Genomic DNA, 26,325 nt, shown 5'->3' with positions numbered 1-26,325 from the left:
ATGAAGGACAAAGACATGCTGAAACCTAGAAACTTAACGTTGATTAAGAAAGACGTAGCCATAGAGGTCACTCAAAAATACAATTTTTCACAAAGGAAACACTTAAACTAATTTAAACCGCAATCATTTAAAAACTCACGGACTAAATCTCTAAACCAAGTCTGCAGAAATACAAGCTTGTTTTTAAAGCAATGAAATCACCTAGCAGTGGTTGTGTGGTACTGGCGTTCTGCTCCGGGCTCTGACGCTTCATTCGAGTGTGCAGAAATCTGACAAGGCCGATGACGAGCGACGCTGTAAATATCCAAACCTCGCCTGACTCACAGCTCGGCCCGCAGGAAACCACGAAAGGTCAGTGTTTCCTGATGCCATTGCCCACAACTAAATGAAGTGACTTCACCACCCTTCACTCATTTGTTCCATCTTGGTGAACGGATGGATCTACTGCTGCTAGTTAAAGGTGTTGCACTGCACATTCTCTATCTCTCCCACACAAGGGGACACACATTCATTAATTACATCTTAGTAATAGTCATTAAGGAGATTAGACATGAGAATAATAATTTCCAAAACTGGAGCTCAAAACATTATTAAAAACTACAGAATAAATGTGACTCCAAACAATGACCTGGAAGATCTGGCAGACACCAAAACGTTTGTATGTGACAGAGAGAAGAAAATCAGTCTGCTTAACATCTGAAAGCATCCACAGGTACTTCTGTCCATCCTTCCATTGTGAGAAGACAACACAGAAGCCCTCACTGAGACAAAAGCAGTAGAACACTTGTCAAAGTAAGATGCTGCTGGTGGACTTTAGCATCATTCAGTGCATTTGGGATTACTTGGATAGTGATTAGCAGAAAATGCAACCAACTTCCAAGACTGAACTTACAAAAGGTCTAAGAGGCCTTCCAATAACCTTTAAATAACATGGGGGTTCCCTAAACTTTAAACACTCATACACCTCATAAAAATGCTTCTCTAAAGAACCATCCATTGTAAAGTTGGTTCTTCGCACCATTTTGGGCATCTTTATGTTCAATGTTAATACCTGGATGATGTTTCAGACCTGCTGAAAAACATAGCAAGGCAGGTTGCATGTTTTATACTCTGTTCTGCCACTATAATGTTACAGTATTAGTACTCGGGTCGCTATACCAGTCTCGAGTGCCTAAATTGAAGGTCTCTGTCTTGGCTCGGTCTCTACTTCATTTGGGCTTGGTCTTGTCTCAGTCTCAGGTTAAGGTGTTAACCTCTGTCTGAGGTAATTAGAAACAGAATTTTTATATCATTAGTGAACATTATTTGCATATCAGAACCTTTTTAGAAAACCAAAAAGGGTTCGTCTGTTGTTACGATGTCAAGCCTATAATGACAGAAGAACCTTTTTTGGTGCTACATAGAATGCTTTTCAAAAAGGTTCTATCTAGCATCTATAGCACATTCTCCATCAATCTGAAGAACCATTTAACGATGCAAAGAACCATTTAATCATGCCATCAATCAGGGCTCTGTGAGTGTTCATGGTTCTGTATCGAACTATTTTCTTTATTAAACAATCCTTAAAGAACCGTCATTTATGGGAGTATACAATATAAGAATCAGTAATAATGTTTTTTAGGCTAGGTATTATTTAATGTATTTTACTAAATATGCTATAAAATTTGGTATGTTTTGTGAAAAGGTATCATGTATAAAAAGTTATTAATCTACACTACAAACAAACTTCAGTTATTTCTTCCTGTTTCTTGTTTTTATTTTTTTATTATGAAAAAAATCTCAATTTTGATATTTAATTGTTCATTCTATCACTGTATTAGCTTCAGTGAGGTTTACATGAGCTCTTGGGGTGGCAAGGGATCAAGTCAACAACTGGATCAACTTTAGTGTCATTGCAGAGCTTTATTCATCCCAGAAATCACTGTGATTTGTACTGTACGCATTTCCCATTTCAAAGCCAAAAACAAGATGATCGAAGCTGTTTATATGCCATAGCACTAAAATACTTTAAAATGCTTAATATTTAAAACCATAACATTCAAATTGTTGTCTTCAGACTGGGTTTCTGGAAGAAAACTACTCCATCTGTAGTTAGGGTTAGGGTTAGTACTTGACTGCAGATATGAATTTATCAGTTTACTCTGCTAGCTTGCTACAACAAAAATGAAAGGTATTTCACTGGGGTTCCAAAGTTCACAGCCAGACTGAATAATCGTCTTCTTGCCTTTCCTTCCTCTCATTGTGCTGCGAGTAACCACTTGTGTAGCGGAGGTATCACATAAAAGATTGTTAAAAAAAACATTGAAGCAGGACGCCAGATTAAAAATGATTCTTTTTTAGACAAATGAATGCTTTTTTAAAGGATAAAATGAAAAGAATTAACCATTGTTAAACATCTCTGCTGACGTTAGTCCACCATAGTCTCTGGTTAAAAGAATAGAAAAAATGCCTTCTGATGATGTATTTTGAAGGTGGGAGGAGCTTTTGAAAAACTGCAAGCACACAGCTGCAGATACATGAGGACATGAATATCACGTCTATATTTATTATCGTCAAAGTGAGTGATCGCTGGATTTCTTTATTGCTGGTTGGGTCCCCAGTGGTTGCATGATGTATTTGTGCAATACATGCTGGGTTTTGTAGTGAGAGAAGATTGATAGTTTGCCAGACTAAACACAAAAAGGATGCAAATTTGTGAATTCTGTCAAATTGATGAGGCTGAGGAATGTAATGCTGCACTACATGACATAAGATAACAAAAAACTCACTGTAAATCCAGTGGCATAAAAGAACCATTCAGTTGTTATTTCTTGTTTTGTAAAGGATAAAAAGATAAATTAGCATACCTGCAAAGAATCTTTTCAAATTTAAAGAACCTACACTCCACATTTCTTGGGATTTAACCCTACATCCAAAGCAAGAACCACTTAGGAACATTCATTTTTGTCAGTAGAGCAGTATGTTTTGGGAGAACTGCAGGCTTAAAATAGCCTATAACCACAGACTCATCAGACATGCCTTTCCTGGCATAACCAGGCTCAGTTTTGACACAAGCCAACTTCAAAACAGAGTGAGGCTTGCCAGGATTTCCAAAAATTCCACGCAATCCTTTTTGAACCACATCAAAATGAGGAAATGTGCGCTGTCGCATTTTCACAGGGCATGTGAAGCTGTGCCATTCCTCCATGACTGGACACAGGGCAGCTTAAAATGTGAAATGCCAGCAGAGCGGCAGAGAGGAGAGGACCAAAATCTTCCCCACCTTTCTGCTCAGGCAGCTGCAGCGCTTCACTAGCACCACTGATTAGCCAATCATCTGGAACCGCTGATAGACATTTGGCAAAATTCCCAGTAAGATAATGGCAGAAGAATCCCTAATTAAGCGTCATCTGACGTTCAAAAGCACTGCCGGCTCCTCCGTGGGCAAAAAAGCCTCCACTCATCCAGCTAATTCAAATGCGAGGCACGCTTGTGGCACTTTTGTGAAAAGATTTAGGGTGACAGCAACAAGGTCGGTGGGGGGGGGGCTTTTTTAATATATATATTTTTTGTCTTCTTTCCTCTTTTTATATCACAAAACATTTGCTTGTTGATAATATATGAATTCACTATCAATTGAAATTACTTATATATATATATATATGAGTATTAGCCCCACCCCTGCTGCCCCCATTGCGTGTTGCCTTGTAATTATGAGCGGCTGAAAGGAAGTCTACCTATTATGTCATTACGCTTCATACATCCATTTTCCAACTGTGACTAATAAGCAAGCTCACAAACATCTACTCACTAATGCACACCACAAATGATCACATCCAGGCCTGTTCCTTTCTGCGAGTACCGCACAAATGACCGTATTGTGTAATGTGTTTACTACGTCCCTGGCAGTCATGATTAACCATTATTTGTACCCGGGGGAAAGATACTGCTTTTTATGGGGGGTGGGTGTTGGAAAGGGGTAGGAGTGGGCTTATTTGCTGACGTCAAACGCATATGTAAATGCGCCTCTTTCAGGCTTACGTTCAAAAAAGGGGTGGGGGGGGGGCCGAATGGTGGGGCTTAGCTGGAAGACGTGTCCACATGCTTCAGTCCATTCTTTTTGGGACTGGGAGGATTGCATGGTGCTGAATGATAGATCAGCCAGCCGTCCTGGGCCAGCTTTGAAGCTGATAAACCCTTTAAAACCATGACGAGCATTTTCTTGCGATGCAGCCCAAGGCAGGCAGGGAAATGAAAGCAGTGTAGATACATTCGGCACAGTGTTGTGTCTGAGCATCATCGTGTCCCCAAAACTCTGACTGTTAGATTAGCTAACAGCAAACACACTGGTTTCTGCATATCACACACACTTAAAAATAACGGTACCAAAAACAGGTTCTGACCAGTTTTGTTTTCCTCAATGAATCAATAGATGCTCACTTAAAGAGCCATTTTAGTCAAACATAATATGCAAATGTGTAAAAGCAGCATAAAGGTTCTGCACCAGTTAACTACAACCTTACCGCCAAGCCCAGAACTAATTAAGGATTTTAAGGGTGGCTTCTTTGACAGATCGATAGAAGGTTCTTTAAAGAACCATTTTGTAAATTGAGATGTCTGAATGTGTATAGGTACCATGCGTATAGGTCTATAACAATTAACTACACTCTTTAAAAAGATGGTTCTTTAAAGGTTCTTTAGTAAAGACTGTGGTTGTGTATAGAACCATGAACACTCAAAGAACCATTTGCAGGCTTAAAGGGTTCTTTGCATCATGAAATGGTTCTTTAGATTGATATACTTTGTTGTCTATAAAAAAGGTTCTAGATAGCACTATTTTATGTTACAAGCTTGAAATCAACTGAAGCAGAACCCTTTTGGTGCTATACAGAACCCTTTTCCAAAAGGTTCTATGTAGAACCATATACAACACATTTTCTAGCAATCTGAAGAACCTTTTCACAATACAAAGAACTCTTTAAGTATGCAAATGGTTCTTTGAATGTTCATGGTTCTACATAGAACCATTGTTGTAACTAAAGGGCCATTAAAGAGCTATTTTTTAAGAATATACAACTTCCAACCACAGAAACCATTAAGATTTAAACCATTGTTTTTAAGAGTGGTTTACTTGAAGGATTAATAAAAGGCTCTTTATGGAGCTGCATTTATGAAAGCAGATGCAAAATAAAGGTAAAAGCAGATGCAAAATAAAGGTAATATAAAGGTTTAATAAAGGTTCTTTACCAGTTTCACAAGTTTTTAAGAACTATACTTCCAAGATTAAAACTATTTAAGGACCCTTATATTTATTTTTGGAGCACTGCTGTAGAAGAACCACTGTTGGTTCTCTCAATGGGTCTTTGAATGGTTCTTTAAATGATCCTATTCTATATCTCAATGTACAATGAGATACATACTTTAATAAGAAGGTACCACAAAGGTTATTTGAGCATCACTAAAGCAGAATCCCTTTTGGTTCCTTAAAGAATCATATTTGAAAAGAGATTTGTGAGTGTAAAGATACTACACCAGATTAAAAGTTCTTCCTTCAACCTGTACATTATGTGGAAGCACCAATAATTTTAATAACCTTATACTCACACATTCATTTACAAAAATTGAGATTTGTTCTTGTAAGCTATCTTGCAAAAGAGTAAAGGTTCTGTATCAAGAAGGCTTTCCCTAGAACCATATATCCAAGCCAAGAATAATCCAGGGACCATTATTTTTTTATTTTTAAGTGCAAACGCCTTTCAAAGCGATGGTGTAGTAGAGCCACTTCTGGTACCCTAAAGAACAATGGAAGGTGCTTTATTGAACCATTTTTGCAAGTGTGTAAGTGTGAAGAACATTTTTAAAGTTCAAAGCACCATGTTTTATATTAATTAAAGGTTTTTCCTAGAAGCATACACATGACAAACATGAAAACACGAAGCAAAGTCATAACATCACAAGCAAAAATAGTAGGAATAATTTAGGGACCTTTTCATTAAGAATGAACAGGCATCAAAACATGAAAATGGATTCTTTGGAGTGGATTCTTTGGAGTGATCCCACAGAAGAACCAGTTTTGTTAAAGTTTAAAGAACCTCAGCATAATATTAGGTATTAGTAATTGTGTTTTTTCTGTAACTCTATGTTCAAGTCAAGTCAACATGTATTTTTCCCACAAACCATCTGCTGATGGCTCTTCAGGAAACCAAAAGTAATTATTTAACAGCATTGCTTTATAGAACAGGGTATTCCTGAATATAATTCTTGCACATTAAAGGTCAAATGACCTTGACACGGTCAGATCTTTACAATCAATGGAAAATCAATTTCAATCATGATTGAACTGGAAGAACCAGGGTTTGACTTGATGGGTATAGTTTGCAGAATGCCTTCCTCCAGCATAGCAATCTAACTTTACACACCATTCTTCCAAAGGAGTTGTTTTATTTGCATAGTGAAAATACATGAACACTACATGCAATTGAGCCCATGTTAAAATTGCAGTTTACACTGGAGTCGCACACTATCAAGTGGTCAGAATCACTTTTGGCCAAAGAGAGCCAAAAATAAATGGCTCATTACCCTCCATCCCCTTCAAACAAGCAGAAAAGAGAGAAGGACATTGGACGCGACATTCAATCGTCCAGCCTCTGCGGTGGACGGCTCTTTCTGCCTAATCGGCATGGTGGCTGGAGATTGGGATATGTGGCACAAGTCAAGGAGCAAGTCCGTTTCCATAGCAATGCGGATGAATGCAAGAGATTAGCAGGACAGAGAGGTGAGGAGGGATTGCAGCCGTTCAGTGAAATGTACCACACATGCTCCACATTGCTGATCAACACCTCCCCATGTATGTTCGTCATCACGGGCAAAAATGTATTATGTCTATATTGTGTGCGTCACTGTGTGCCCTAAAATGAATTACAACATTCAGAATGTATACAGTGGCCAAGAAATTCAGCTAAATTGAAAGTATATGAATATGTGTATGTGCATGTATATATGAGATGGAATTGTAGATAGAATGCAGTGACCCCCCCCCATATCTGTTCTTCACCATGTGTACACTGTGCAATAATATATTGTATATTATGTGCAGATGTGTGTCCAAAAATACAGTTGGACAGACATGTAGTGCTTCTGATTTAATTTTGAATTGAATTTAAAGTATATGCATATGGAATATGCATATGTGTGTACAGTCACATGCAAAAGCTTGAACACTCTGGGTCAAATGATGTTTTGTTGATTGTCTAAGTGAAAATAATTTAAGTTAATAAGTTAATACATCTTCCACAGAGAACACACTTATGTATAGCTTTTTTCTGCAAATTTTCAAAAGAAAATCAGAAAACATAAAAATGTGCCACTTTTGCACAGGCCACATTTATGCTTTTTTCCCAGTATGTTAAACTCAGCAATTGAACATTAATTGTGCATCAAAATGTGCAGAAGAGTGTTTGACCAGGGGTGCCCAAACCTTTCCATATGACTATAGGTATATACATACTGACCAAAACAAAAATGTGTCTCCAAAATAGTAACTGTACAGGAGAAGCAAAACATTCTAATTTTTAATGCAAGTTAATGTAACAAGCTTTTATTTCAAATAGTTTTGGAGCATCATGACATTTCTCACAATGTAAAATTTGATAGTGTGATTGTGTGAGATGTGGCTACATATATTTTATAATTGGTTCAAAGACAGATTTGAAATTATAATTCGCATTTAGATGAAACTTATTCTGCTTTGAGTGACCCCATTCCTTAATTATGATTATTTTATTCAGACAAATGATTGAACATTCTATTTTGACACCTCCAAAACAACAATTACACTACCAAAATGTGTTTCAGTAGTGGCTGTTTCAGTTTTTACAATTTCAGCTCATTTTGAGCAGAACTCAAAAACACTAGCCAGCACATGACAAGCAAACACAGCTTTGAACAGTACACACACACACACACACACACACACACACACACATACTATTTTCCATTGAAACACAAAACATAACACTTAATTGCATAAAATATGTGTTTCGCTAGTTACATTTCTTAATGTTCCACACTGATATTCAGGCTTTGGGACTCAATAACTAAAAAAACAATGGGATCTAATTGCTCACCATGTTGCCATGAGGGACAGGGATGCAGTTTTACTTCCTGGTCTAAAATGCAGAGGTTTAGCTAAAATAGGGCCCCACCTATGGACAAAAACCCTTCGTGTTTTGTATTGAGATGAAAATGTAGGACAGTATTTTTTTGAATGTTTGAATATTTTTATTTCAAAATTTGACTCATGGAAATCTAAATATTTCATCTCCACTTAATCAAAAAGATCCTTAAAAAACAGATTTTTTTATCAACTTGAAAAAAATATGGGCTATGGTTTAGGACAGACAACCTGAACACCTGTTCAACATTCATGAACACCTGAATGTTTTTAACAGATCTTGTTTTGTGTGTGTATATATATATATATATATATATATATATATTTTTTTTTTTTTTTTTTTTAAGGTGGGACTGTCTCTCTCTCTCTCTCTCTCTCTCTCTCTCTCTACATATTTATATATATATATATACATATGGTCATAGTATAAGGCGTGGCTTTACCATGATGACTAAAACAATCATGAGTAGCAGATATATACCCATTTAATTGAATTTGATTGCATGCAGGCTTTGCTTACACAGGTGAATATGTGAGATCATTTTCAACTGCACTGATAACTCATCACTCTCAAAACGACTCACTATGATCTTAAGGCATTCTCATCAAATACCTGCAGCAGCTTAGTTTTGCAAATGTGTCCGTATGAATGTGTGAGTGAGTGCGGCGGGCGGGCTCAAAGAGGAAAAAACAAAAGAACTTAATCAAATATTTCAATGGCAGCAGCCGAGCAATCCCAGCAGAGATACCAATAAGAAGAGAGAGAGAGAGACAGCGAGACCATTTTGCAGTTGCCTAGCAACACTTGAACAAAATTTGAAACGATTTTGTTGCCCCCATACAGGTTTAGCACGCGTATACATTTTTTTCTCCTTGCAACACAATAGAACGTGCACACACAGGCTCTACTCTGTCGGCCAGACTTTAAAATAACAATTACAATTACAAAAAAAATGCTCCGCCTTTAAAGAAATATCAGGAGAAGGTCGCAGGTAGAAGTCATTTGTCTTCTTTTTCAGAGGCTGTGGGTTTGCACTGGTAAGCAGCAATCACAAGAAAACTTGATTATTCTCCACGGCAGATTGGTTTTGCATATTGCATTAGTTCAAAATCAGGGCCATGGGACATTGGGGTTGCTGAGAAAATGGATTGCACAATCTGATGCCCCGGTGGTCGAGTTTCAGGAAAAAAAATCAGATCATGCTCTCAACAAATGCTCCCTCATATCGAAGGTCGTTCCGTTTGAACTGCTCAGCTGGCTGGCTGTGTAATTTCAATCCTTCCAGCAGCAGCCATTTGTTATCACGCCTAAAGAAGGCACTCGCTAATGGCAGGGCATTTAGAGTCTATTAGCAGCCTCTTCTATCCAAATACACTGCCAGCACATTGGATAGCAGCAAATCAGCTGAGCAAACTCGTCCCATTCAAAACGCCCCAAAAATGCATCTTATATAACCTGCAAATGGAACGTAAAACAGGTTTTGTGGTTCTACTCACCTTCCAATATGTAGTAGCTGTTGAGCTTCACTGAACTAATCATGCTGGATCATATTAACCTGAATTTTCACATATTTTTGTGAAAGTCTTAGATTCTTGAAATGTAAATGTGAAAATAAATGCTGCTTTCTTTCTGATGCGAGTCTGTGTGGAAGCATTAGGAGACCTACTTGGTTTGTCATTTGCATATTAACAGGCAATCAGGCTAATCTGCTCATTTGTGGCCTCAGCTAGCACAGAGGAAAAGATCAGACGTTGAGTCTCTAACCATATTTTCAGAGAAGAACAAAACATAGAAAAGCTCAACAGTTCTTCATATCAACTGCATTTCAGTGCTAAAAGATGTTAAAGCAACAAAGATTATTATTTATATTTATTACATTTGAGGAAAATCCAACAATCCTGTAGATTTACAAAAATAAAGGAGCTCTTTGGAGTGGTGCCATAGCAGAACCTCCCATAGAGAGCCTTTCAATCTTTAAAGAATTGTTTTTATAACTGAGATATGTGAGTGTGAAGAATGGTTTTAATAGCTTGAAGACCCTCCACATAATGTAAAGGTTCTTGGAGAACCCTTCAATTGGTGTAGAATCTTTATATTATATAAAACTTCTTCAAGCTTGTAAAACGATTTTAACACCAGAAATTATTATTTTTATTCTGTTGCTTCACTCAAAGAATCCTTACAGCACCTTTTTAAAGAGAACCAGTTTGAGCTGTTTCAATTAAGCTGAAATGTTCTTTAGAATGGCCTAAACTGTTTTTCATTAATGCTCTAAAGAACCTTTTAGTGATTGCCTTTAGTGAACAACCGTTTTTTTGTAAATGAGATTTGTGAGTGTAAAGAACATTTTTAAAGTTGAAAGGACCTACACACACACACACACACACACACACACACACACACACCATAGAGTTCTTTGTGCAAACCCAGAGTAGAACCATCCTTGGTTCCTTAAAGAACTTTTTGATGCATGGTTGTTTAGAGAATTATCTTTGTAAATGAGAAATGTGAGGCTGTAGAACCTTTTAAAGTCTTAGAGAACATTCACATAATGTAAAGGTTCTAGGAAAACTCTCACATAATGTGAATGTTTTTTAACTTGATTCTTTAGAGAAACAAAATTGGTTATTCTACTGCATCACTCTAAGAACCCCAGTGGCACCTAATTTTAGAGTAAAGGAGAACCAGCTTGGGTTTTCTGAAAAGTTGAGCTGTTTCAATTTAGCTTTTTATTTGTTTTATATAAAGAAAGAAAAGTTCTTTAAGACAGCTAAAAGACTTCTTTGGTTCCCTGAAGATTCTAAATGAATGTATCTTCAAAGAACATTTTTGTACATTAACTGTGTGAGTGTAAAGGATAGTTTAAAGAACATCCACACACACCTTAAAGAGTTCTATGCAAAGTGCACAAAAGATGAAAAGAACCATTTTTTGGTTCTTTATAGAACCCTTTAAGAACCAATGTTGCAAATAACATATGTAAGTGTGAAGAACATTTTTAAAGCTTCGAGAACCTGCACATAATATAAAGGTTCTAGGAAGAACCATAAATTGAAAAACAATCTTCACATTATGTGAAGGCTCTTCATACTCACGAATTTCTTTTTCAGCATGGTTCTTTCAGGAACCAAAATTGGGTTTTCTATGGCATCTCTCAAAGACTACTAAGTGACACCTTCTTTAAATGCATAGAATATCAAAGTTACATATAAATGAAAGCGTTTTCCAAGCTCTGTAAAGTCAAGCCATGAACAATTTAGGAAGCTTTATGTTTAATAGGATTTGTTTAATATCATCAGTGAGTAAAAGAGCTGAAGCAGGTCTCAGCGGGGAGACAGCAGCATGTCAGATATGTCAGATACAGTGCAGGGGTTGGAGGGCAGACACCAGTAATTCACAAGCACTTTACATGTCCACAGCAGGTGCATGAATATGCCATGTTTTCACAACCCATTACCAGAGGGAGATCCAGCCAGATGGAAGTTGTGATGCTAAATTTTGTGTAGTATCATTAGTAGGTTAGTTCACCCCTCATTGGTTTGCCATCTGCTGCCATTTCAGCTCTACTACTCTGAGCCAAGGCATGACAGAGGATGTGATATCTACACTAGCGTGACCCAAATCCCTACAAAGAGCTGTTTCAGTCTCCACTGCACTGAATGCTTCAGCAGCATTTAACCACTGGCAAAGTATAGGTGGGTTATAGACACTTTGAAAGGAAAATGTTAAATAAGGGAAAAATCAAATGGCAAACGCATAAGAAAAGGTGTCAAAATGGGACAGATGCCATAGAAGAACCACAACTGGATCCCTTAAGAACTTTTCGGTGCACAGCTCTTTTAAAAAAAAATATATTTTTTAAACGAACTGTGTAAGTTCAAAGAAACCTGTTTATAGTTTAAAGCATAGAGGTTTTTCCTACACCCATTCTTCTTAACCAAGAACCATTCCTTACAAGGAATCCTCCATCAAAGAAGCATTTTTGTAAATGAGATGTACAGATGTGTAGTGTCTTTATAAAGTTAAAAGAGCTTCCACATACTGTAAAGGTTCTATATACCAATAAGAGGTGTGTCCTAGACCCTTACATCCAATCTAAGAACCATTGAGGACCCATTTAGGTTTTGAATGAGTTTTCTAAAGAACCAACTATTGTGAAGGTTCTTTAAACCTGTAAAAAGGTTAATCAAACTTGGTTCTTTAGGGAACCAAGAAATCTTCAGGGCACTTTTATTTTTAGACAGAAGAAGAAGCAGTTTTGTTTCTCTGAATCCTTTCTTACATTTTTAAATATAGCATCCATTCAAGATTATTTAGAGAAGCAAAAGTGGGCAAAAGTGGTTCTTCTATGGCATTTTTCAACAAACAAAAATAAAGATTTTCTTAATTTTGTACCACAAAGCCAAGAATAGTATTTATGATATATATATATATATATATATATATGCTCTGCGATGGACTGGCGACCTGTCCAGGGTGTATCCTGCCTTTCGCCCGATGAGCGCTGGGATAGGCTCCAGCACGCCCCCTCCCTCCCCCCCCCCCACGCGACCCTGATGGAGAAGCAGCTTAGAAAATGGATGGATGGATGTATATATATATATATATATATATATATATATATATATATATATATAGAGAGAGAGAGAGAGAGAGAGAGAGAGAGAGAGAGAGAGACCTGCTTGTTCACCACACTCAAATCTATTGTGATCAAAATAGAAATAGATGAACTAATTGACTAATAATGAATTTACTTACCAAATATTTCTCTAAAGATAGGTCAGCATCCAAAGGGCAGGCCACATTTCTTTTGTCCACCACAATCCAATCAAGCTGTATCCACAAAACTGGATTGTTATTTGGCCTCATTAGTATTTCAGTCCCACAGTCATAATTGTTTTTCATGCTCCAGTTGTATGTCATCACTTAGAGGACATGAGCTTAGCAATCATTATTTTACCCTACAGTTTACATCCTTAAGATCATATATATGTCTCCACATTTAACACGTAGATGTATTGTCGTTTGAGGTGGGCTGGAATTGTAGGGGTGAAATTGTCTGCTTTGGGGTGGGAAGAGGGTGCATAACACACAAAAAAAATGCGGTTCCTCTTTTCCTTTTTTCTCTTTTCATTATTTCAAATCCACAAACACTGAGGAGGACAGATGAATGGGTGAAGCGTGTGAGTCATCGTGTGCTGCATGAAGAATTTCACTAGAAGTTAAGCCTGTCAAAAGTCTGGAAATAATTGGTGCGAATTCTAAAAATTGTGCAGCCAAAATATCCTCAAAATTATCCTGTAATGCTCTCAAATGCTGAAAAGGTGTTTTGTCATTTTGTCTCAGATATCAGAGGAATTTTTCACAGGGACTTGTCCGTAAGGTCCATTCAGGATTCATTCAGGACAAACCCAAACACTGACCCTATATAAAATCCACATAAAAAACATCTCAGTTATCAACTTTACCTGTAGAACAGTCCATATGCACACTGACCGTGCTACTGTGCATGTCGAGTGCCAGAAAGACGAGAAAGGAGAGAGTGAGAAAGAAAGAGGGGGGAGCAAGGGAGAGAGAGAGAGAGAGAGAGAGAGAGAGAGAGAGAGAGAGAGAGAGAGAGAGCGAGAGAGAGAGAGAGAGAGAGAAACAGAAGCGGAGGGATCGACTTTCAGATGACATTGAGGCTATGTAGATGCGAGTTGGGAATTGTGCTCCCCTCTGCGTTCCTGCTTGTTGATGTTAGAGAGTAGCACAAGGCGAAGCTGCTCCTTCTCTGGTGGATTCCGCCCCGCCTGCCTGTGGACAGCTCCTTCCTTCCAGCACTACCTACCTGCGGACAGCTCCTTGTGTATTTCAGCACTACCTGCCTGTGGACAGCTCGTTTATTTCAACACTGCCTGCCTCTGGACAGCTCCCTGCAGCGAGGCACCTGGACTCCGGCCCCCCCAGGACCGTTTTGGGGTTCGTTTCAAGTCTTTTAATGGAAATAAAACACATTTATGTTCCAAGTAACACTGGAAGTTTACAACTTGGAGAGGAATCTACGGATACCTCGTTGCACGACTCGCGGCCGCAAACAAAACCCCTTTGGAAGAGCTCTGGAATTTGCTGTAAGTAGGCATTCCTTTTCTTCATTTACTCTTTAGCGATGCACTTCAATAAGCATTTCAGTCAAACTCCTTCATGCACGTGCCAAAAATGCAATGAATGGAATACATTGTCTATTAGTGACGCTTCTATTCTATAACCAGGCAGATACATGATACGATTTGTTTGGGCTTGCAAATAAGCTTTTGGCATCATTTTGCTTGTTTATTCAAAGTGTTTGCGCGAACTGGTCATTCTGCTCGCTCTTTGTGACAGACAAAGGGTGGACAGAGTGCACAGCCTGGTGCGTAAAGCTTTGCGCACGGTGTCCTCAGTGGCTCGGTCGCTTCCCCGTGCGTTATAATCATTGCTTAGCACATTATATCGCATGACTCTGAACAGGATCCCACTGAAACAGTCAGTAGTTGTGTTGGGGAGTCTGGAGAAGGAATTGTTTTAGTTATTTTGGTGAAGTTTCCAAAACGGCACGCTGTTATGCGCTCGTTGACATGTAATGCGTGTTTCCATTTCCGTTCATTTTGTAAATAAACAGGAGAAATAAATGAGCTTTAAGGGAAATAAACAGAAGAAATAAATAGGCGGTTAGAATAAACAGTGCAACCGCAAGTAATAAGAATTCTATTCATTTCGCATTGATTAATTGGCTTTGAATGTTTGTAATAAGTATTATTGACACATACTTATGAACAATTTATCCAGTAAGAAAAGCTTTTGGCTGTTTGTTTCTGACCACAGTGGACTCGCAGGTCAGGATATATTTTTTAGGCTACGCCACGAATGCGAACGAGCGAACGTGCACGAAAGCCAGACACGTAAATGAGTGGCTAGCGCTGAAATACTGACCGGTTCACTGAATCAACAACGAGACCTCCATGTGAAACGAGACGTCCACTCGCGCTGAAAACGCCAGGAGAGAAAACGAGCTCGATATGAGGAGCAATAATTTGATTTCGTGTCTCCAGGTTAAGGGCAACTGACGAGCTGCCTGGCGCTGCTGTTCAAGCGGGGGTTAAAAGAAAACACGAGAGAAAAAAAAAACATCGCGACCACAAGCTGCTAATAAACCCATAGTGATGGCGACCAATGGCACCAAAAGCACGGACGGCCAGGTAGTTACGGAGCTGAACGAGGTGACCACCAACGACAGACCCAAAGCAGAAGAGAGCAAAGAGGAGCAGCAGAAGAAGAAGAAACCTGTGCCGGACAGGGAGACATGGGGGGGGAAGTTTGACTTCTTGCTGTCCTGTGTTGGCTACGCCATTGGTCTGGGCAACGTGTGGAGGTTTCCTTACCTGTGCGGCAAGAACGGAGGAGGTAAGTGCACTGGCTGCCTGGTGGCACTAAAAGAACAAAGTGTGTTGAGGGTGGTCCTCCCAAGAATGGTGATGTAACAAGCTTTTCATGGTTACAGAGTAATTGATTGATGTGCTTAGACATGACGTCATGTTCACGTGCCTTGTGTCTTGTGCCACTTCAGGGGCCTTCTTGATTCCTTACTTTCTGACCCTCATATTCGCCGGGGTCCCCTTGTTTCTGCTCGAATGTGCCCTCGGTCAGTACACGTCCATCGGCGGACTCGGAGTGTGGAAGCTAGCTCCGATGTTCAAAGGTACAGTGTCTTACAGGTATAGCCACTCTCGAAAAAGAAGATGCCAAAAAGGGTTCTTTGGAGGGATGCAATAGGAGAACCACTTTTGGAGCCCTAAGGAGCATTTCAGTGGAGTCTTTAAAGAATCATTTAGCTATTTGAGAAGTGCAGATGCAGATGAGAAGAACCTTTTTGAAGCTCATGTAAATAAAGTTTTTTTCAATGAAAGATTTTTAGGTAGAACCTTATTAGGAACATTAACTTAAAACAAACACTGCATTCGAGCAAAGCCATAGAGCACTTTTGGCTTGCTAAAGAACCGTTAGAACTTGTCTGAAGAACCTTTTAAAGGTTTAAAGAACTTTCATGTAATGTAAAGAATCAATACCAATCGTGTGGCTCTTCCTAGAACTTTTACATTATTAGGAGGTTTGTTAAACTCCAGAAATGTTCTTCACTTTCACACATCTCTTTTGCAGATATTGAAAGGTTCTTTTGAGAAAAGTGTTTCTTCTGTGGCTTTGTGTAAAGAACCATTTTGGAATAAAACCTCTCTTAAAAACAGGGAGAACCATTTTTGGTGCCCTTAAAAAACTTCCTATGGATCCTTTGAAGAACAATATGTCCAAGCCCAGAACCGACTGGGGACTGTTACATTTTTCTTTGAGTGAAGCCGTGGAAGAACCTCTTTGGTTCCTGACAGAGCAATGGTTAAAAGAGAGATGTGTGAATGTAAAGAACCTCTCTAAAGGCTTAAAGACCCTTGACATAATATAAAAGTATAAAATAACCTTTACATTATATAGAGGTCCTTTAAACCTATAAGAAGATTTTTCTCACAGCTCTCATTCTTCTATAGCATCACTCATTTACAAAAATCATTTACCAAAGAACCATGCATTCAAAGGTTCTTTAGAGGACCAAAAGTGGTTCTGTTATGGCATCATGGAAATAACCCTTTTAGGCACCTTTATTTGTAGGAGTGTAGAGTCTAGAGGTCTAGGTTGAGGAGTTGTGTAGTGATATTGTACCTCCAAGCATTGAACTCAGCATTTAGCCCCACCTCCCACACTGACCTTTTACACACTAGCCAGTCCAAGACATGCAGACTACCAAATAAGGTCACAGGAAGCAACATTCATTCAAACCTACTGCACAATAGCTTAATTTGAAACTCAACAGAGCTGATTTGTCCAATAGAATGAGCAATAGGCTGCATTAAAATATATGCAATCTGCAGCCAAACCTCCAGAGCTGAATTAACACTTATAGAGTCTGTTTGTACACAGCTGAACCTAAACAAGCGCTAGGTGTCCATTCAGCACTGTGGATGCTAATTCAACCCTGGGGCTTTTGGCTATGCATCTGCCTTCATACTGTCATACAACATTAGAAAGTGTTGACAATAAATGGATTCCTTGCTGCATTGTGTAATTATGTATGTTCTCACTGCAGGTGTTGGACTTGCTGCAGCAGTTCTCTCCTTCTGGCTTAACATTTACTACATTGTGATCATTGCTTGGGCCTTGTACTATCTGTACAACTCATTTACAACTGTAAGTAATCTGTCCACCACAAGTGCCATTCTTGTCAGAAACCACCATCAGTTTTTTATGGGTAAAAGCAAAGACAACAGCATGTTAATCCCCTTATTGCAGGACCTTCCATGGAAATCATGCAACAATCCATGGAACACGGAAAGATGTTTTACAAACTACAGCATTGCAGACACCACCAACCTCACTAGTGCAGTGATGGAGTTCTGGGAGTAAGATCTTGCAAAACAATCTTTTATATATCAAAGAGCTTGTTTTTATATAGTTTGAAAGACCATTTAAATTACGAAAATTGCATGTTTCTTGAATAAACATCTCTTTGGATGACTCTTGGATGAATGGATGTTGCTGTACATTAAATCAGGCGCAACGTACATGACATCACTGATGGTTTGGAGAAACCTGGCCAGATCCGGGCTCCATTAGCAATAACTCTTGCCATTGCTTGGGTCCTTGTGTACTTCTGCATCTGGAAAGGTGTTAGCTGGACTGGAAAGGTAAGAGCTTTCTCTGATTTTCAAGAATTTGTTGTAATGAGTTGTAATGATGACATAAATTAATACCACGTCTACCAGACTATCTGTCTTGTTTCTTCTGCATGTGGTTGATTTGAAGACAGCATAGATACTTTCCTTGCCTAATTTGACTGACAGGTGCATATCATCATCTAGTTGCCAACCACTTAAAATGCTGTACAGAAATAGTTTTAAAAAATTAAACATGCTGATAGCTCTCAATCAAATTCCATAGGTAAACCATATATAAATATCTCCTAGATATCATTGCACATTGACATATTATATGAACACAATTTGCCCTACTTTTGACAATAGTTGTGTTGATGTAACATTACATATGTACATATGTTTCATGTGGAAATGATGTACACATTTGAGCTAAATAAATTCAATATGTCATATAGTTCCACACTTCAAAGCATCTGTGATAGAACAAACAGTCATCCTGACACAAATATATATATATATATATTTTGCTTTCTAGGTTGTTTACTTCTCTGCCACCTACCCCTACTTCATGTTATTCATTCTGTTCATCCGTGGGGTTACTCTGCCTGGGGCGACAGATGGAATCATGTTCTATATCACACCTGATTTTGAGAAGCTCAAAGAGTCAGAGGTAATTTCACAGTAAACAAACAGAGTAAACAAATCATCACCTAAACAAAGAGCAAACAAACCAACAGTTAAACAAATGTGATGAATGCATCTAAGCATTTGCTTCTCTTCTCTTCTCTTCTCTTCTCTTCTCTTCTCTTCTCTTCTCTTCTCTTCTCTTCTCTTCTATTATGTCCTAATTTCTTCTCTTCTCTTCTACTTTCTTGTCTTCTCTTCTCTTCTCTTCTCTTCTATTATGTCCTAATTTCTTCTCTTCTCTTCTACTTTCTTGTCTTCTCTTCTCTTCTCTTCTCTTCTATTATGTCCTAATTTCTTCTCTTCTCTTCTCTTCATCCCCTTTTCCTCCCTTCTCTCTGCTACCATCATCTCATCTCTCCCCTTTTCTTCTACTCTCTTCTACTGTCATTGTTTCTCTTCTGTCCTCATTTCTTCTCTCCTCAGGTGTGGCTGGATGCTGCTACTCAGATTTTTTTCTCATATGGTTTGGGTCTGGGGTCTCTGATTGCACTTGGCAGCTACAACCCTTTCAATAACAATGTTTACAGGTACAGTCAATCTAATCAATTGAGATTCCCAAATACAGCTGCATCTGGTCACTATAGACTGACAGATTACGTTTGAGTAGTTTTGAGTCCTTTGCAGGCTCTTTTGACTTAATTCTTGCCACTAGCTACTAACACTTGCCTTAATTGTGCCCAGCATTGTTGACTGTAATTAAAGACCCATCAACTGGCTAATGTATGAGGATATGAATAAACAAAACCCATGTTTGCCTTGAATTTCCATGTAATTAAACCACTGAGTTCTCATCTGGGTACCCACTGCTTACATAATTAATTCTTCAGTTGTTTTTGTACTGAACATCAGGTCAGTTATGAAACATCTAATGTCCATCTTTGTCCTTCTTTTGTGCAGAGACTCCATCATTGTGTGCTGTATAAACTCCACGACCAGTATGTTTGCTGGTTTTGTCATTTTTTCTATTGTGGGCTTCATGGCTAATGTGACAAAGAGACCCATAGCTGATGTAGCTGCGTCAGGTAATGCATAAATTCTATAGTGCTGTCATTACATAACCAAACATCACCTAATGTAAGCAGTAACCACTGTAATTTTCTCTTTCGTTAGAAGCAGAGATGAAAACCTTAATAAAATCTTACAATAAAGTTAAATAATTTGTTTTATTCAATTTGTGAATTAAAATTATTTTATTTCAGTGTAATAAAGTATAAAGTAATGTAATTATAAAGTTACAACTTTATATTAGGAGTCCAATTAATGACTATACATGTTTAAAACCATATTTATTAATCATTTAATAATGATCATCTCAGTATTAAGAAAACATTTTTGTATCTCAAAGTAACACACGATACATTCATAAGTATGATGAAAAGTTTGTAAATGTAAATAAGTAAATATTTAATATTTTAAGATATGCAATTTATAATTTACGAGTACTAAATCTAAATAAAATCACTAGCCCTAGCAATTATTACCAAACTGTCTCAATAAATGGGTAACAATTCAAATGATACCATTTACTAATGCATATGCAACTGTTACATCACTATTAACAGCCTTTAACAAAGTATTAGATAACGATTACAGTGCTGTTTATTAGGGCCTGTTGTGTTAAAATGTCATTAATAATTCTAACCAGCAAACTAGCAAGTCTCGCCATTTTATTCAGACTTCAATTATTTTCATCCTCAGGACCCGGCCTGGCCTTCTTAGCTTACCCAGAAGCAGTGACGCAGTTACCCATCTCACCACTGTGGGCTATCCTCTTCTTCTCTATGCTGCTGATGCTGGGAATTGACAGCCAGGTGAGAATATTCAGCATTACAAATTCAAGATCTGACCTAGAAAACAGGTGTAAACAAACAGCGGATCTCTGATCAGCCATGCAGGTTTGCAGAATGCGGCTGCTCCGGCTCCCCTAGTGGCCAGACATCGCATGACAAGGGTTTATGTTGTCTCTTTGCATTACCTCAATTAGACTACAGAGCCTTGGGTCTTGTCAGAGCTTTCGATGGTGCTTTTATTTCTTTGACTTCTTCGTACAACTTTTGCATACCATGCTTCTCATGCTATTTTTATCTTTGCGGGCTTTGAGAATATGCACTCGATGCCAGATCTCCTTCTCTGTAAGGCTTGAGGTGAGGAAAAGAAAGTGTCAATTAATCAGCAGCATTTTTATCAATGATACTAAGGCATGGAAAATCAGAAGTATGCTTGGTTGATTCCGCTGTCATATCCTATTTAAGTGGTTAAAATGACACTTTAGGTTTACAGTACAGCTTCTCCAGTCCTAGCTAGTGTGAGAGCTCACTTGTCTGTATCTACTCTTTTGTTTACCAAAATTTTAAAATGAAATTAGAGTATTTCTATAATACTTGCAGAGTTTAAGTACAATATACATGATGATTGTATTAAATAAAACAAAACAAAAAATACAGACATCACAGATCTTTTCTCGTGGCATAAAAGGCCATGACAGTTTCCCCACTGGGCATTACTTTTCCATTGAGTAACTAGATGACCATTGAGTACTCTAATTATTTGAAATTTTCTAACCATTGTCAAAATTGTCTTCAGTTTTGCACTGTGGAGGGCTTCATCACTGCTCTGGTGGATGAGTTCCCGAGGGTTCTGAGGAAAAGACGGGAGATCTTCATTGCATGTGTGTGCATTGTGTCCTACATTATTGGCCTGTCCAATATCACACAGGTAAACAAATGACCATCTGATGTCATGAAAGAATATAAACTGAAGTGTCAAATTTGGTAGACTTGTAGTATATTGGGCAGACATTGTATACATAAATTAAATGTTTCATCCCAGAGTGCTTATTGAATGAGGCACAATACAGGGCAGCCAGAACAGAAGTCATTTGAATATAACAAGCTTAAGGCAACAGAAACAGTCTGTGAAACTGTAATTGTTAGAAAAAGTGTAGAAAATGGTCAAGTAAAGATCAGTCTTTGGTTTGAGTGTAGATTAACAGGACTCTTAATGGAGAATCCACTGTGAGAGTGCAATGAAGTCCTAGTCTATGTTGTCTAAACAACTGATGTATAAAGTGTACTATATTTATTGGCATGTCTTCTTAACTTTTTCAGGGTGGCCTCTACGTCTTTAAACTCTTCGATTACTACTCTGCCAGTGGAATGTGTCTTCTTTTCCTGGTTTTCTTTGAGTGCATCTCTATCTCCTGGTTCTATGGTAATAATTACATGAGGGACTTGGAAGGTTTTACTTGTGTAAACAGTCAGCTACAAAACTTTCCCATGTTATTGCCATACTGGTAATCATGCGTTAACATTAGGAGATAAAGAACATACAGTCCATAAAATCTATCAACAAATGTGTACTGAAGAGTAGTTACATTTCTGAATTGGAACTGCAGTAGGCATGTAAGCAAATATGTTCTAGAGAATGATTAAGATCTGTTGTGTAACAGCTCAACTTTTCAGTCAGAATGTCTTCAGGCATTCTGGCTTACAGCTAAATGTGGCCGCTCAAGTGTCCTATCTGATTTCATGCTGATTTAGGTGTGAATAAGTTCTATGATAACATCCAGGAGATGATTGGATACAAGCCCTGCATATGGTGGAAACTCTGCTGGGTCTTCTTCACTCCTTTGATTGTGGCTGTAAGTATTTTTATTTCTTTTTTTGTTGCACATGCCTGATCACAATCTCGTGGACTGTTCTGGAGGGAAGGAATATGCTGAGAAAAACACATATAGGCACAAACCCAATGCACAAAGATAGTGTCAAGCTATTTGAGAAGTAATAGCGACCCTTTGTGGAGACCCTCAGCCTGCCAAACATGAGCAAGTGAGTTACAAGCTAGGTCCATGAGCATTTAAAAAATAAGTTAGTTAGAGACCTATTCATAACATCCATGGTTAATCAAAATGTGTTTTTAAAAGTCACTTTGACAATAATCTATTTCCAACATGTCCATTTTGGTAATATTACAACATATACAGCAATAACAATAGCAAAAGTTCTAGATTGATGCACAGTCAGAAGAGGACTTTCTTCTGGTCCATGCCGGTAGTGTAAGAGGTTTTTGTATAAAATGTTTTATTATTATTATTATTATCATTATTATTATTATTATCCAAGTGACCATTATTCTGTTCATAGAATGAAAATCATTTAATAAATTAATCAGTTAATATTTTAAACACAATAAAACATTTTTGTGAATGTTCAACTGCTTACTGGATGAAAAAAATGACGAGCACAACAGAGGGAACTCCATTCATGCAAACTTACATTTATGAAAGGTGAACAATCTGAACAGCTTTTATTGTGGTACAGGTCCTTTACAAAGTTTAGCTAACTTACCCAATCAAGTGTGAATGTGATTGTGAATTTTTAGGCCTGTATCATGTTTTATATTCATCATAAATAAGACATTAAAAATAACTGCTGGAGATTTTTTTGACCATTTAATCAGCTTTTAAACAGTTAACTGTATAAAATGTTCATGTAAACACAGCTAAAAGGCTTAGAATGAGACAAAATGTTGAAAACTGGACTCCACTGTTGTAAATGAGAACTGAAATCTAATCTAACACTCTTCCCTTAGCCTCTAACCTTACCTTTCACTTTTTATAGAATTGATTTCTGGGCATTCCTACAAATTAGCTTTTAAATTGCATCAGATTTACCTGTTTTGGAGGCATCCCTGATCGAATTTGAGGCGAAGCCTTAGAATTCACTCCTTTTTTGAAGGATTGTTTCTACTGCATTAACCCACTGCTGTTTCAATGCAGAGAGCGTAAATAAACACAGCAAGCACCCGGGGCTTCTCAGTGCAGTTCATTTTTTTCCAATCTTTTCCAGCTATTCTGCCATTTTTGCTCCTGAGCTGCATAAAGGCATTGTGTAAATGAGCTTATCGACCATATTCTAAATCCATGATGTCGTCTCCTCTCCTTCAGGGAGTGTTCCTCTTCAGCGCGGTCCAAATGGTTCCCCTCACCATGAACAACTATGTGTTTCCAGCATGGGGACAGGGTGTGGGCTGGCTCATGGCCTTGTCCTCTATGATCCTCATTCCAGGCTACATGGTCTACATGTTCCTTACCATGAAGGGAACGTATAAGGAGGTAACAATGCTCAATTTGTCCTCTGAGTCCAGTCTCTGTGCAGTGCAACAGCAGTAAAACTGAGATCTCGTTCAGATAATCTAGATGATATAGAGTGGAAAACCAAATTTCCTTTTGAAGTAAGAGAGTCTGATGTACCATTGATACTGTTGACAATTCAATATCCAGTCCATACAATCTTCATAGGTAGACTAAACTAAAAACTGCTATCTTGGCAAGTGAAATCAGTTCACAAGTCTCTCATTATGAGATTTTAAGAATATGTGACAAGAACATTATATCTATTTATAATAATATAAAAAGATTTTATCTTATGAAATTGTCTCAGATAATGTCTTGAAACAAGCGAAATTGCCTGCCAATACAATAAGATTTCTGTAGATAAAATGATAAAAATCAAGTAAAAACATCTAGAAGTAAGTTGAATAATCACATTTTTGCAATACAACAGTCTCATAATGAGGAACAATTGACATATCGACTAGATTTAAGATGGGTGCCACAATTTCATTTTTGCAATGCATTTGATCTCCCATTTAGCCTGCAGCAGTTTAGCCCTGCCCATTTACCCTAAAGTGAAAAGGATTGGTGTTTCTGCAGACAGTCTGTAGTAGAGTTATTGGAGTAGAAGCTGAGGAAAGTGATTAAACATTGTACTATTCTTTGCTGTGAGCAAGCAAATGTATCACTGTAGCCTTCCAAAGTATAAACGCTTATATTTCCCTACATCCCAGAGAATTCCAGTTGGAACTTAACAATCTGCTCTGCACAGAACATTTCTTTGAATGTGCCAGTCAATCCAAATAGATGATGGGCCTTTTACGGTAATAGTAAAATGGTTCAGTTCATTGGCAGGTTGTAGAATGGTAGTCTTAGGGTGAGTTAGGGAGAGTTACATGATCCACACTCACTGACATCTAATGTATTCTTGCAGCGGATCAGGATAATGCTGCAGCCTCCGAATGTGGTGAAGGCCCAGGAGAATGGACCTGAACAACAGCAGCAGCAGCAGCAACCTGCGCAACCTGCGCAACCTGCGCAACCTGCGCAACCAGCACAACCGGCACAACCAGCGCAGCAGCAGCAGGTACAGCAGCAACCGCAGCAACCGCAGCAAGCTCAACAACCCCAACAGCAGCAACCGCAGCAACCACAGCAACCACAACCACAGCAGCAGCAGGTTGATAACGCCGTCCCGGCCAACCCCGGCAATGCAGACGCCAACGTCTAAACCCTAGCTGAGAGCAATCAAAGATGAACAATACAGAGGACTTCCATGTTTATACAATAATAGAATCATCTACCTCCAGGGGCCAAACATGATCTAATTCAATCTTCAAAAATATATATGTGTGACAGTTTGACTTTCGCATTTATAAAACCTACCACACTCGTGGGTAGATGTTCTAAATGTAAAAGCAAAGCGTGTTGGTGTCAAAAGAGAAAAAAAAATCCAAAAAAGAAAAAAAATCCATTATACTGTATGCGAGTGAATCTGTCTCTAATGTGTTAATACTGTGAGTTCAATTAAAAGCACAGCGCAGTGATGCATAAGCTATATCAGTGAGGTATAAAAGAGTTTGTGTTGCTCAGAAGCACACAGAAGGCGTAAAATATCAAAGAGAAAATGCAAGAGATTACATATATATCGGGTCATTGGTTGCTAATCCAAAACAAACATCTGGCAAGCAAACCCCATGCCGCTACTTTGAAAGTGGGGTGTTATTACTTTCAAGTTTAAAGCACAAAGAAATCTGAATTAGGAGAGCCCTTGGGTGACCCACTATCTGTTGTTTCGATATTTTTGTTAGAGAGACTGTTACTATTTTATTTTCTTTGCTGGAAGAAAAAAAAAGAGAAAACTACTTGTACGTGATCGAAAATCATTTTTAGAATTCTTTTTAGGATGTTTTGTACACTTAATGTTGTGATCGAGGACCAAAATTATAGACTAAAGCAAAAACGTATCTATGCCATGCAGTGTATAGGTTACAGAGGACAGGGTACAACAGTATGGAACTTGAAAAGAAAAAAAAAAGGAAAAACAAAATCACAGGGTTTTTTTTTTAGTGTCAGCATCCGCCTGTCGACCAGTGCTGTCATATCAGTCCTGTTTACGCTTCTGTGCTTCTTATCAGGAATATGAGTGGAAGGCAAAGCACAGCTGAATCTCCAGATTGCCGCAAAGGAGAGAAAAGGAGCGTTTGAGCTCATAATTCAATGACTGAGGACCAAACAGATTGATGCTAAACAGAGTGCATGACTGTGCAGGTGTAATTCATTCATGTGCCAAAATGCTAGACCATATCTGTGATCAGAATGGAGAAAAAAAGAAAGCGCCGCTAATATTTTATATTCTGACAGTTTACAACAAGGGTGTGAGACTTGGTTTCCTCCAGGCCACAGCTCCGTAGAGATAAGTTAACCAGCTAAAATCCCAGGCTTACATTCTAGGGCTCGGTATTCAGTAAATACATGGACTACAAGGCAAACTGGCTGAGTTATTCTGAGGTTATAGAAGTGTTTAGTGAAACTTTGGACCTGCCTGTGGGTTTTGGCCATTTAAAGAGTCAAGGGAAGGCCACCCTTGAGACAAATGCTTACTCTGCATTATCATTAGCCAGTAGCAGTAGACTACAAAATATTTAGTTTA

General features: G+C 38.2%; 1 protein-coding gene across 1 annotated transcript; it reads left to right on the top strand.

The window, feature by feature from the left end:
* The first annotated feature begins 13,794 nt into the window (after positions 1–13,794).
* On the top strand, positions 13,795–25,722 carry slc6a1a (solute carrier family 6 member 1a). The gene is made up of 15 exons (XM_017698281.2): positions 13,795–14,263; positions 15,224–15,575; positions 15,739–15,870; positions 17,305–17,405; positions 17,508–17,617; positions 17,770–17,902; positions 18,408–18,542; positions 18,983–19,086; positions 19,457–19,581; positions 20,258–20,370; positions 21,143–21,274; positions 21,667–21,769; positions 22,099–22,199; positions 23,505–23,672; positions 24,607–25,722. The coding sequence occupies exons 2-15, from the start codon at positions 15,335–15,337 to the stop codon at positions 24,901–24,903; spliced, it is 1,995 nt and encodes a 664-aa protein (XP_017553770.1). The 5' UTR covers positions 13,795–14,263; positions 15,224–15,334; the 3' UTR covers positions 24,904–25,722.
* Positions 25,723–26,325: the final 603 nt, after the last annotated feature.

This window comes from Pygocentrus nattereri, chromosome 9, assembly GCF_015220715.1.
Source record: "Pygocentrus nattereri isolate fPygNat1 chromosome 9, fPygNat1.pri, whole genome shotgun sequence".
In the NCBI taxonomy this organism is placed as follows: domain Eukaryota; kingdom Metazoa; phylum Chordata; class Actinopteri; order Characiformes; family Serrasalmidae; genus Pygocentrus; species Pygocentrus nattereri.
Note: the sequence above shows the minus strand (reverse complement) of the source record. Positions and strands in the feature narration are given on the sequence as shown.

What these genes read in the sequence shown, in the direction of transcription:
- slc6a1a (XM_017698281.2), top strand. Translation starts at nt 15,335, where the DNA reads ATGGCGACCAATGGCACCAAAAGCACGGACGGCCAGGTAGTTACGGAG. An exon ending in GTGCGGCAAGAACGGAGGAG is followed by an intron (nt 15,576 to 15,738) that starts GTAAGTGCACTG and finishes GTGCCACTTCAG; the next exon opens with GGGCCTTCTTGATTCCTTAC. An exon ending in GTGTTAGCTGGACTGGAAAG is followed by an intron (nt 17,903 to 18,407) that starts GTAAGAGCTTTC and finishes TTTGCTTTCTAG; the next exon opens with GTTGTTTACTTCTCTGCCAC.